A 14,281-nucleotide genomic window follows, 5' to 3' on the forward strand; every position below is an offset into this window, starting at 1 on the left:
AAGAAATGTTAGCGTCCTACAAAAAGAAAAAGTTCTGTAGTCAGGTCTAGAGATCTTATAAAAAAGGGTACATTTGCATGCACTAATTGTAGACAATGTAGATTCCTTAGCAATAGTTCCTTTGTTACTTTGAAACATTCAAAAAGAACTTTTTGGGCCAAGAAATATTTTAACTGCAACAGTGAATATGTGGTTTATTTGGCTTGCTGTGCATCATGTGAATGTTATTATGTGGGCAAAACTGTCAGAGTCTTAAGCGGAGGATTTACGAACATACCTTAGCTATTAAGAATAGGGATAAAAATAATGCACTTGCAAGGCACTCTTTAGTTTGCAGTGAATTTAAAAAGTTTGAGTTTTATGTTCTAGACCACATAGAAAAAGTGACATTCATGGGGGACACCAACAACAAATTAGAGCAAAAGGAGACTATTTGGCAACTAATGTTAGGGGCGGACCAGTACCCAGGCCTCAATGAGGTTATCAACATCAAATGTTTTTTGTTATACAAATAACATTGTCTATCATCTTACAAAAGTTGTAAGTGTATTACAATATTATTTAGTTTCATAATCAGGAATGTTCATTTAATAGTGAATTAATTCAGCTAGGATATAATTTTAAGTTTATATTCAATTTTCAAGTATTCTGTTTTAGAACGATGTTATGTGAATTAAATTATCTATTATTTATTATTTAGTATTATATAAATATGAATGATAGTATGGATTTCATATATGATGCTTTATTACATCTAGATGCTTTTTTACACACTTATACAGTTTTTGATATACATATCAGTGTAATACTTTGTATTTATGTATATATACATTTAATAATTAGGGATAATTTCGTGACATCATATCCTGTTCTATAGGATTTAAAAGACATGTGCTGGGGAGGGCACATGTTTCTGAAGAAGTTCACATTTTATTAAAGTGAAAGAAAGCGCTAAATCGCATCAGCCTGGTTTGTACCATTTCTGCATTAAGCTGTGGTTTCAGTCTTGTTCAAGGTGTCCATTACTAACAAAGTAATAATGGACAGTTTTTACCTGTTGTAGGAACTACATTCAGGCTAGTGGTTGATATTTCCTCAGGAAGAAATGCACTGTTCTGTGATTCTTTAATAGATGTTTGCCCTGATGTTGTTTCTGCAAGAAATATTGTGTATTTAAGAAAGTGACAACTTGTGTATCATTAAATAATCTTAACCTTCTCAATAAGAGGTCAAGTCTCTCTTCAGGAGTGCATCATTTCCTACTCTGCAATACTCTCTGTTTCTACTAGGTTAGTGCCATCACCTACATCCCATCCAACTGTCCCATTCCTTACTCATCACCTAGTTTGAGCATTGAATATAAGGCACTGGCATTTACAAGAATATAGATGTGGCTACTAGGTTATTTGACTAGCAAACTCTACTCCCAATCCATAACAGGCTTCCAGAACTGAAGGGAGATGTGAAGTGGGTTTTCTGTTAAAGTTATCCATCTCATCTATATGAATCATTGCCAGGAAGAAGACCTGCCCCTGTAGCAAGCACAGAAAGTGATATCTGCACTCATTGGCTGATAAATTGCACTTCCTAATTTCCTGTCAGATAATCTTGCACTTGCAAGCCCCACAGGGGAGATGAACAGACAATTCCACTTGACGGTTTTACCTACCGGCAAGGATTCTTCAGTTCTGGGGCCAATTATTAAAACTAAGTCACTTGAATTTTAGTGACAGCACAATCTCTATATGTTTTTCCTGTAAATTTAAGTTCTGAAATAATCTGCTTTGCAGAATAAATTGTAATATTCTATTTTAAGTTCATTTAAAACTGTCACTACTAAAAATACATTTAGCAAAACTGCAAGAATGAAAACCTGTCAATTAGTGGAACTTATGCTGACTTCTTTAACCCTCATGGATAATCACTACTTTTGGAAATAACCATATTAATTTATACTCAAATATCTAAACAAGAATTTTACTCATCATGTGATGAGTAAGTATAGAATGTCATAGAGGAATAGCTGCTAACGTTTATGTTGAAAGTTATATTTAAGAATCAGTGCCCATAATGCTGTTAGAGAGCTAATGGTTTTAAATGAAAAAATCAAAAACTGTTTTGTAAAAATTTAATCAATGTGTAAACCACTACCTCAAGAAGTTAAACAAGTTTTGATTGACAGTGAAGGTCAGAAGACACCTCTAAGTGCTTATACTCAGATTAGAAAAGATGTATCCTAGGATGACTCCAAAATGGAATTCAGGCATTCAACATTGTTGAACATAGAGGACTTTCATAGAAATATAGTCCCAAAGTGCAATTCTTGAATATCAACTAAACCATTCAGAAATGACCCTTAAGAAAGGCTTTACCGTTTAATATTTTCTTAATAATGTGCATTAAAACTTGCTAACTATAATATAAAAAAAGTAAGTTATTAGATTATCAGTTTGATGACCTGTAAATTTATAATGAATAGATTTGTGAGCTATTCATGTTATATTCTCTTATTGTTTATATAAGTCATAGTACAAATATCATAACTTCACTAAACAGAAATCCAGCTGTAGGGTTTAAGCTGATCAAATTCAACTAAAAATCTATGACATTCAAATTGCAATTTAGCTTTGATCTGCAAAACCTTTCTCCTTAACATATATTTCCGCCATTACCTGCAGTAGTAACAGGAACAGGAGTAGGGCCTAATGTACTTTGAGATGGAGATGTGGTACTTTCTGTTTCTTGAATGGTTGTTTCTGTTGATGCTTTTTCTGAAAGTGAAATAGCAATTAAAGTAAATGTAGGGCTTAATGCAGTTGTTGACCTATATGTGATAACCTCTAATTCATGCATGAATGTTTCTGTTGGTGCTGTTTCTGTATCTGATAAAGGAACTACAGTAATTGAAGAGCTTGATGAATTTAGACTTTGAGATGCAGTAACCCCTCCTTCTTAAACTACTGATGCATTCAGCTTTACTGAAACAGATGTCTGTTTTACAACCTCATTTATTTTGTTAAACTATCAGTATCTCACCTATTACATCTGTCAACTTACTTTTTTCCAACTTTATAGCACAAACCATTACATGCCAATTTTGTTTGAAAATGCACCAAATATGGCTTACCCCCTATACTTTGCAAATTATTTTACAAGTCGATTCAAGGCATAAACAAACATATAGACGAGTATATGTTAAGTTTCTATTCATCATAGATCATCACTAGATTAAAATGTATAGAACTCTTGCAGATTAAATTACCAGTGCAGTATTTTAATGTACATCTGCAGAATATAGCATCTTCACCCAGATATGTTGCTTATACGAACAATGTTATAAAATTATCCATGGCTTAATCCATAAGCATGTAACATTTAATTTCATGTAGATGTATGAAACAGTAAAATTCAAAGAAGAAGAAAGGTGATCCATTTTTATGTAAATACTAACGGGTCGCAATTTCACTACAGATAGATGTACAATATATTATTTCTCTATGAAGTCAGTTTATTTTGATCCTTTTCTAAAACTAATTCATGGTTAACACACTTAGCTTTTACATTATCTAAATTATTATTACCAAAAATGTATTGTGGACTGTATATCAGTATTTTTCATATGATTTGTAAGATTTTCGTAGTTTTACAATGCATCTCAGCTTTAATGAACACTACAGACCATAACATTTTTATATTTAGTTATTTTTTCTTTCAAGTCAAGTCAATGAACTTTAAGAACTTCCAGTTTTTTAAATAGCAATAAATGTGCTTCTTGAAATTTGATTTTTGCTTGTGAAGTAGTGAAATAGTTTAAACTTTGGCAGTTTAACTTTAGGCTGACTTTTCCTTTGGTTATTGCATATCATTTTACTTACACATTACAAGTGTTGCAGTCAACCATTGACATTATATTTTCCAAGCACATCTGCTGCTGTTTTACTGTTTTACTGAAACATACATTTAATTTACAAACTCAATTCTTTCGGTAAACTAAGAATTTCCTGTCTGTTTCATTTATCAACTTATTTTTAGTTTTAACAGAAAATGGTATAAACACCTGCTTAATAGCTCATATCATTACATGCCAGTTTTGTTGTACAAACACACAAAATAGGGGTTACCTTATATACTTTGCAACAAACAGTGTAGAAAAATTATTTTCCAAATTAACCAAAGCCATGAAACTCATGCAAATGAGTGTATGGTATCTTTCAAATCATTATGGATACTTTGTGCATTAAAATGATAGTGTTCCCTCTTGTTAAATTACCATTGGAGTATTTCAATGTGATTCTGCAGAATATAGCAACTGCACCAATATTTTCTGCTGATACAAAAATATTATAAAAATATCCATCCCTTAAATCATTTTCAATAAGACATATGATTGTTAAAGTATATGTAGATGTATGAAACAGTAAAACTCAAACAAGAAAAAGGTTTATTTTTTTAATATTATAATGTTCTTTGATTTTTACATGGAAGCACTTTATAGATAGTATGGTAAAGTCATATTTTCCCCTAATAAATAAGCTTCTGTAATTTGATTCTTTGGTAAAAGAAATTCCATATTAAGACATTGATTTCATTTACATTTTTTTATTTAGTATTACCAAAATTTCTTGTGGTCTGTTTGTCAGTATTTTTCAAGAATTTCTGTATGGGTTTTTTAGTTTCACTATTGAGCTCAACTTTTATATACTCTACAGACCATGAGATTTTAATATTTCTTTATTTTTTTTCATTCAAGTCTATGAGTTTTAGGAATTTTCAGTTTATTAGATAGCAATAAACGTGCTTCTTAAAATTTGAATTTGTTTGTGGAATATTGAAAATGTTTTATCTTTGCTAATTATGACTTTTGGCTGATTTTTGTCATTGCCATTGTGTATTATTTTACTTATACATTTGCAAGTGCTCAGTCAACATTTGACATGATAGATTTACCTGCAAATCTGATGCTGTTTTGCTTTGTTAAAAATAATATGTTTTGTGTAAAGCAAAGATATATCTATGATGGTTTAGAGATAGTGAAACTGACTAAGCAGAACAACCCCCATAACCTTCTATCTCTTACAGACTGAACTGGTACAGCTGATCATCCCTTGTTGATATGAGGATCAATAAGTGAGTAGTTTTTAGAAACAGCAATTTAAACTGTTATCCTTCTAATAGTAAACGCATCTGAAGTAATTAGACGGTTTCACTTTTTATTTAATGCTAATTTGTATCAGGTGTCCATTACTAACAAAGTAATAATGGACAGTTTTTACCTGTTGTAGGAACTACATTCAGGCTAGTGGTTGATATTTCCTCAGGAAGAAATGCACTGTTCTGTGATTCTTTAATAGATGTTTGCCCTGATGTTGTTTCTGCAAGAAATATTGTGTATTTAAGAAAGTGACAACTTGTGTATCATTAAATAATCTTAACCTTCTCAATAAGAGGTCAAGTCTCTCTTCAGGAGTGCATCATTTCCTACTCTGCAATACTCTCTGTTTCTACTAGGTTAGTGCCATCACCTACATCCCATCCAACTGTCCCATTCCTTACTCATCACCTAGTTTGAGCATTGAATATAAGGCACTGGCATTTACAAGAATATAGATGTGGCTACTAGGTTATTTGACTAGCAAACTCTACTCCCAATCCATAACAGGCTTCCAGAACTGAAGGGAGATGTGAAGTGGGTTTTCTGTTAAAGTTATCCATCTCATCTATATGAATCATTGCCAGGAAGAAGACCTGCCCCTGTAGCAAGCACAGAAAGTGATATCTGCACTCATTGGCTGATAAATTGCACTTCCTAATTTCCTGTCAGATAATCTTGCACTTGCAAGCCCCACATTGGAGATGAACAGACAATTCCACTTGACGGTTTTACCTACCGGCAAGGATTCTTCAGTTCTGGGGCCAATTATTAAAACTAAGTCACTTGAATTTTAGTGACAGCACAATCTCTATATGTTTTTCCTGTAAATTTAAGTTCTGAAATAATCTGCTTTGCAGAATAAATTGTAATATTCTATTTTAAGTTCATTTAAAACTGTCACTACTAAAAATACATTTAGCAAAACTGCAAGAATGAAAACCTGTCAATTAGTGGAACTTATGCTGACTTCTTTAACCCTCATGGATAATCACTACTTTTGGAAATAACCATATTAATTTATACTCAAATATCTAAACAAGAATTTTACTCATCATGTGATGAGTAAGTATAGAATGTCATAGAGGAATAGCTGCTAACGTTTATGTTGAAAGTTATATTTAAGAATCAGTGTCCATAATGCTGTTAGAGAGCTAATGGTTTTAAATGAAAAAATCAAAAACTGTTTTGTAAAAATTTAATCAATGTGTAAACCACTACCTCAAGAAGTTAAACAAGTTTTGATTGACAGTGAAGGTCAGAAGACACCTCTAAGTGCTTATACTCAGATTAGAAAAGATGTATTCCTAGGATGATTCCAAAATGGAATTCAGGCATTCAACATTGTTGAACATAGAGGACTTTCATAGAAATATAGTCCCAAAGTACAATTCTTCAATATCAACTAAACCATTCAGAAATGACCCTTAAGAAAGGCTTTACCGTTTAATATTTTCTTAATAATGTGCATTAAAACTTGCTAACTATAATATAAAAAAAGTAAGTTATTAGATTATCAGTTTGATGACCTGTAAATTTATAATGAATAGATTTGTGAGCTATTCATGTTATATTCTCTTATTGTTTATATAAGTCATAGTACAAATATCATAACTTCACTAAACAGAAATCCAGCTGTAGGGTTTAAGCTGATCAAATTCAACTAAAAATCTATGACATTCAAATTGCAGTTTAGCTTTGATCTGCAAAACCTTTCTCCTTAACATATATTTCTGCCATTACCTGCTGTAGTAACAGGAACAGGAGTAGGGCCTAATGTACTTCGAGATGGAGATGTGGTACTTTCTGTTTCTTGAATGGTTGTTTCTGTTGATGCTTTTTCTGAAAGTGAAATAGCAATTAAAGTAAATGTAGGGCTTAATGCAGTTGTTGACCTATATGTGATAACCTCTAATTCATGCATGAATGTTTCTGTTGGTGCTGTTTCTGTATCTGATAAAGGAACTACAGTAATTGAAGAGCTTGATGAATTTAGACTTTGAGATGCAGTAACCCCTCCTTCTTAAACTACTGATGCATTCAGCTTTACTGAAACAGATGTCTGTTTTACAACCTCATTTATTTTGTTAAACTATCAGTATCTCACCTATTACATCTGTCAACTTACTTTTTTCCAACTTTATAGCACAAACCATTACATGCCAATTTTGTTTGAAAATGCACCAAATATGGCTTACCCTCTATACTTTGCAAATTATTTTACAAGTCGATTCAAGGCATAAACAAACATATAGACGAGTATATGTTAAGTTTCTATTCATCATAGATCATCACTAGATTAAAATGTATAGAACTCTTGCAGATTAAATTACCAGTGCAGTATTTTAATGTACATCTGCAGAATATAGCATCTTCACCCAGATATGTTGCTTATACGAACAATGTTATAAAATTATCCATGGCTTAATCCATAAGCATGTAACATTTAATTTCATGTAGATGTATGAAACAGTAAAATTCAAAGAAGAAGAAAGGTGATCCATTTTTATGTAAATACTAACGGGTCGCAATTTCACTACAGATAGATGTACAATATATTATTTCTCTATGAAGTCAGTTTATTTTGATCCTTTTCTAAAACTAATTCATGGTTAACACACTTAGCTTTTACATTATCTAAATTATTATTACCAAAAATGTATTGTGGACTGTATATCAGTATTTTTCATATGATTTGTAAGATTTTCGTAGTTTTACAATGCATCTCAGCTTTAATGAACACTACAGACCATAACATTTTTATATTTAGTTATTTTTTCTTTCAAGTCAAGTCAATGAACTTTAAGAACTTCCAGTTTTTTAAATAGCAATAAATGTGCTTCTTGAAATTTGATTTTTGCTTGTGAAGTAGTGAAATAGTTTAAACTTTGGCAGTTTAACTTTAGGCTGACTTTTCCTTTGGTTATTGCATATCATTTTACTTACACATTACAAGTGTTGCAGTCAACCATTGACATTATATTTTCCAAGCACATCTGCTGCTGTTTTACTGTTTTACTGAAACATACATTTAATTTACAAACTCAATTCTTTCGGTAAACTAAGAATTTCCTGTCTGTTTCATTTATCAACTTATTTTTTGTTTTAACAGAAAAATGGAAAAAACACCTGCTTAATAGCTCATATCATTACATGCCAGTTTTGTTGTACAAACACACAAAATAGGGGTTACCTTATATACTTTGCAACAAACAGTGTAGAAAAATTATTTTCCAAATTAACCAAAGCCATGAAACTCATGCAAATGAGTGTATGGTATCTTTCAAATCATTATGGATACTTTGTGCATTAAAATGATAGTGTTCCCTCTTGTTAAATTACCATTGGAGTATTTCAATGTGATTCTGCAGAATATAGCAACTGCACCAATATTTTCTGCTGATACAAAAATATTATAAAAATATCCATCCCTTAAATCATTTTCAATAAGACATATGATTGTTAAAGTATATGTAGATGTATGAAACAGTAAAACTCAAACAAGAAAAAGGTTTATTTTTTTAATATTATAATGTTCTTTGATTTTTACATGGAAGCACTTTATAGATAGTATGGTAAAGTCATATTTTCCCCTAATAAATAAGCTTCTGTAATTTGATTCTTTGGTAAAAGAAATTCCATATTAAGACATTGATTTCATTTACATTTTTTTATTTAGTATTACCAAAATTTCTTGTGGTCTGTTTGTCAGTATTTTTCAAGAATTTCTGTATGGGTTTTTTAGTTTCACTATTGAGCTCAACTTTTATATACTCTACAGACCATGAGATTTTAATATTTCTTTATTTTTTTCATTCAAGTCTATGAGTTTTAGGAATTTTCAGTTTATTAGATAGCAATAAACGTGCTTCTTAAAATTTGAATTTGTTTGTGGAATATTGAAAATGTTTTATCTTTGCTAATTATGACTTTTGGCTGATTTTTGTCATTGCCATTGTGTATTATTTTACTTATACATTTGCAAGTGCTCAGTCAACATTTGACATGATAGATTTACCTGCAAATCTGATGCTGTTTTGCTTTGTTAAAAATAATATGTTTTGTGTAAAGCAAAGATATATCTATGATGGTTTAGAGATAGTGAAACTGACTAAGCAGAACAACCCCCATAACCTTCTATCTCTTACAGACTGAACTGGTACAGCTGATCATCCCTTGTTGATATGAGGATCAATAAGTGAGTAGTTTTAGAAACAGCAATTTAAACTGTTATCCTTCTAATAGTAAAAAGCATCTGAAGTAATTAGACGGTTTCACTTTTTATTTAATGCTAATTTGTATCAGGTGTCCATTACTAACAAAGTAATAATGGACAGTTTTACCTGTTGTAGGAACTACATTCAGGCTAGTGGTTGATATTTCCTCAGGAAGAAATGCACTGTTCTGTGATTCTTTAATAGATGTTTGCCCTGATGTTGTTTCTGCAAGAAATATTGTGTATTTAAGAAAGTGACAACTTGTGTATCATTAAATAATCTTAACCTTCTCAATAAGAGGTCAAGTCTCTCTTCAGGAGTGCATCATTTCCTACTCTGCAATACTCTCTGTTTCTACTAGGTTAGTGCCATCACCTACATCCCATCCAACTGTCCCATTCCTTACTCATCACCTAGTTTGAGCATTGAATATAAGGCACTGGCATTTACAAGAATATAGATGTGGCTACTAGGTTATTTGACTAGCAAACTCTACTCCCAATCCATAACAGGCTTCCAGAACTGAAGGGAGATGTGAAGTGGGTTTTCTGTTAAAGTTATCCATCTCATCTATATGAATCATTGCCAGGAAGAAGACCTGCCCCTGTAGCAAGCACAGAAAGTGATATCTGCACTCATTGGCTGATAAATTGCACTTCCTAATTTCCTGTCAGATAATCTTGCACTTGCAAGCCCCACAGGAGATGAACAGACAATTCCACTTGACGGTTTTACCTACCGGCAAGGATTCTTCAGTTCTGGGGCCAATTATTAAAACTAAGTCACTTGAATTTTAGTGACAGCACAATCTCTATATGTTTTTCCTGTAAATTTAAGTTCTGAAATAATCTGCTTTGCAGAATAAATTGTAATATTCTATTTTAAGTTCATTTAAAACTGTCACTACTAAAAATACATTTAGCAAAACTGCAAGAATGAAAACCTGTCAATTAGTGGAACTTATGCTGACTTCTTTAACCCTCATGGATAATCACTACTTTTGGAAATAACCATATTAATTTATACTCAAATATCTAAACAAGAATTTTACTCATCATGTGATGAGTAAGTATAGAATGTCATAGAGGAATAGCTGCTAACGTTTATGTTGAAAGTTATATTTAAGAATCAGTGTCCATAATGCTGTTAGAGAGCTAATGGTTTTAAATGAAAAAATCAAAAACTGTTTTGTAAAAATTTAATCAATGTGTAAACCACTACCTCAAGAAGTTAAACAAGTTTTGATTGACAGTGAAGGTCAGAAGACACCTCTAAGTGCTTATACTCAGATTAGAAAAGATGTATTCCTAGGATGATTCCAAAATGGAATTCAGGCATTCAACATTGTTGAACATAGAGGACTTTCATAGAAATATAGTCCCAAAGTACAATTCTTCAATATCAACTAAACCATTCAGAAATGACCCTTAAGAAAGGCTTTACCGTTTAATATTTTCTTAATAATGTGCATTAAAACTTGCTAACTATAATATAAAAAAAGTAAGTTATTAGATTATCAGTTTGATGACCTGTAAATTTATAATGAATAGATTTGTGAGCTATTCATGTTATATTCTCTTATTGTTTATATAAGTCATAGTACAAATATCATAACTTCACTAAACAGAAATCCAGCTGTAGGGTTTAAGCTGATCAAATTCAACTAAAAATCTATGACATTCAAATTGCAGTTTAGCTTTGATCTGCAAAACCTTTCTCCTTAACATATATTTCTGCCATTACCTGCTGTAGTAACAGGAACAGGAGTAGGGCCTAATGTACTTCGAGATGGAGATGTGGTACTTTCTGTTTCTTGAATGGTTGTTTCTGTTGATGCTTTTTCTGAAAGTGAAATAGCAATTAAAGTAAATGTAGGGCTTAATGCAGTTGTTGACCTATATGTGATAACCTCTAATTCATGCATGAATGTTTCTGTTGGTGCTGTTTCTGTATCTGATAAAGGAACTACAGTAACTGAAGAGCTTGATGAATTTAGACTTTGAGATGCAGTAACCCCTCCTTCTTAAACTACTGATGCATTCAGCTTTACTGAAACAGATGTCTGTTTTACAACCTCATTTATTTTGTTAAACTATCAGTATCTCACCTATTACATCTGTCAACTTACTTTTTTCCAACTTTATAGCACAAACCATTACATGCCAATTTTGTTTGAAAATGCACCAAATATGGCTTACCCCCTATACTTTGCAAATTATTTTACAAGTCGATTCAAGGCATAAACAAACATATAGACGAGTATATGTTAAGTTTCTATTCATCATAGATCATCACTAGATTAAAATGTATAGAACTCTTGCAGATTAAATTACCAGTGCAGTATTTTAATGTACATCTGCAGAATATAGCATCTTCACCCAGATATGTTGCTTATACGAACAATGTTATAAAATTATCCATGGCTTAATCCATAAGCATGTAACATTTAATTTCATGTAGATGTATGAAACAGTAAAATTCAAAGAAGAAGAAAGGTGATCCATTTTTATGTAAATACTAACGGGTCGCAATTTCACTACAGATAGATGTACAATATATTATTTCTCTATGAAGTCAGTTTATTTTGATCCTTTTCTAAAACTAATTCATGGTTAACACACTTAGCTTTTACATTATCTAAATTATTATTACCAAAAATGTATTGTGGACTGTATATCAGTATTTTTCATATGATTTGTAAGATTTTCGTAGTTTTACAATGCATCTCAGCTTTAATGAACACTACAGACCATAACATTTTTATATTTAGTTATTTTTTCTTTCAAGTCAAGTCAATGAACTTTAAGAACTTCCAGTTTTTTAAATAGCAATAAATGTGCTTCTTGAAATTTGATTTTTGCTTGTGAAGTAGTGAAATAGTTTAAACTTTGGCAGTTTAACTTTAGGCTGACTTTTCCTTTGGTTATTGCATATCATTTTACTTACACATTACAAGTGTTGCAGTCAACCATTGACATTATATTTTCCAAGCACATCTGCTGCTGTTTTACTGTTTTACTGAAACATACATTTAATTTACAAACTCAATTCTTTCGGTAAACTAAGAATTTCCTGTCTGTTTCATTTATCAACTTATTTTTTGTTTTAACAGAAAAATGGAAAAAACACCTGCTTAATAGCTCATATCATTACATGCCAGTTTTGTTGTACAAACACACAAAATAGGGGTTACCTTATATACTTTGCAACAAACAGTGTAGAAAAATTATTTTCCAAATTAACCAAAGCCATGAAACTCATGCAAATGAGTGTATGGTATCTTTCAAATCATTATGGATACTTTGTGCATTAAAATGATAGTGTTCCCTCTTGTTAAATTACCATTGGAGTATTTCAATGTGATTCTGCAGAATATAGCAACTGCACCAATATTTTCTGCTGATACAAAAATATTATAAAATATCCATCCCTTAAATCATTTTCAATAAGACATATGATTGTTAAAGTATATGTAGATGTATGAAACAGTAAAACTCAAACAAGAAAAAGGTTTATTTTTTTAATATTATAATGTTCTTTGATTTTTACATGGAAGCACTTTATAGATAGTATGGTAAAGTCATATTTTCCCCTAATAAATAAGCTTCTGTAATTTGATTCTTTGGTAAAAGAAATTCCATATTAAGACATTGATTTCATTTACATTTTTTATTTAGTATTACCAAAATTTCTTGTGGTCTGTTTGTCAGTATTTTTCAAGAATTTCTGTATGGGTTTTTTAGTTTCACTATTGAGCTCAACTTTTATATACTCTACAGACCATGAGATTTTAATATTTCTTTATTTTTTTCATTCAAGTCTATGAGTTTTAGGAATTTTCAGTTTATTAGATAGCAATAAACGTGCTTCTTAAAATTTGAATTTGTTTGTGGAATATTGAAAATGTTTTATCTTTGCTAATTATGACTTTTGGCTGATTTTTGTCATTGCCATTGTGTATTATTTTACTTATACATTTGCAAGTGCTCAGTCAACATTTGACATGATAGATTTACCTGCAAATCTGATGCTGTTTTGCTTTGTTAAAAATAATATGTTTTGTGTAAAGCAAAGATATATCTATGATGGTTTAGAGATAGTGAAACTGACTAAGCAGAACAACCCCCATAACCTTCTATCTCTTACAGACTGAACTGGTACAGCTGATCATCCCTTGTTGATATGAGGATCAATAAGTGAGTAGTTTTTAGAAACAGCAATTTAAACTGTTATCCTTCTAATAGTAAAACTCATCTGAAGTAATTAGACGGTTTCACTTTTTGTTTAATGCTAATTTGTATCAGGTGTCCATTACTAACAAAGTAATGATGGACAGTTTTATCTGTTGTAGGAACTACATTCAGGCTAGTGGTTGATATTTCCTCAGGAAGAAATGCACTGTTCTGTGATTCTTTAATAGATGTTTGCCCTGATGTTGTTTCTGCAAGAAATATTGTGTATTTAAGAAAGTGACAACTTGTGTATCATTAAATAATCTTAACCTTCTCAATAAGAGGTCAAGTCTCTCTTCAGGAGTGCATCATTTCCTACTCTGCAATACTCTCTGTTTCTACTAGGTTAGTGCCATCACCTACATCCCATCCAACTGTCCCATTCCTTACTCATCACCTAGTTTGAGCATTGAATATAAGGCACTGGCATTTACAAGAATATAGATGTGGCTACTAGGTTATTTGACTAGCAAACTCTACTCCCAATCCATAACAGGCTTCCAGAACTGAAGGGAGATGTGAAGTGGGTTTTCTGTTAAAGTTATCCATCTCATCTATATGAATCATTGCCAGGAAGAAGACCTGCCCCTGTAGCAAGCACAGAAAGTGATATCTGCACTCATTGGCTGATAAATTGCACTTCCTAATTTCCTGTCAGATAATCTTGCACTTGCAAGCCCCAC

The 14,281-nt window shown here is 31.5% G+C and overlaps 1 protein-coding gene across 1 annotated transcript; it reads right to left on the reverse strand.

The window, feature by feature from the left end:
- Positions 1 to 1,024: 1,024 nt before the first annotated feature.
- LOC122791989 (location of vulva defective 1-like) lies at positions 1,025 to 13,842 on the reverse strand (the record flags this gene model as incomplete). Its single annotated transcript, XM_044059850.1, has 7 exons — positions 1,025 to 1,153; positions 2,673 to 2,771; positions 5,274 to 5,372; positions 6,893 to 6,991; positions 9,493 to 9,591; positions 11,110 to 11,208; positions 13,709 to 13,842. Coding segments are annotated over 7 exons (757 nt in total), but the record flags the coding sequence as incomplete, so codon positions are not given.
- Between the last annotated feature and the right edge of the window lie 439 nt (positions 13,843 to 14,281).

This window comes from Protopterus annectens, unplaced genomic scaffold (genome assembly GCF_019279795.1).
Source record: "Protopterus annectens isolate FY-2018-M unplaced genomic scaffold, PAN1.0 ctg61251_obj.part0, whole genome shotgun sequence".
Lineage (NCBI taxonomy): Eukaryota > Metazoa > Chordata > Ceratodontiformes > Protopteridae > Protopterus > Protopterus annectens.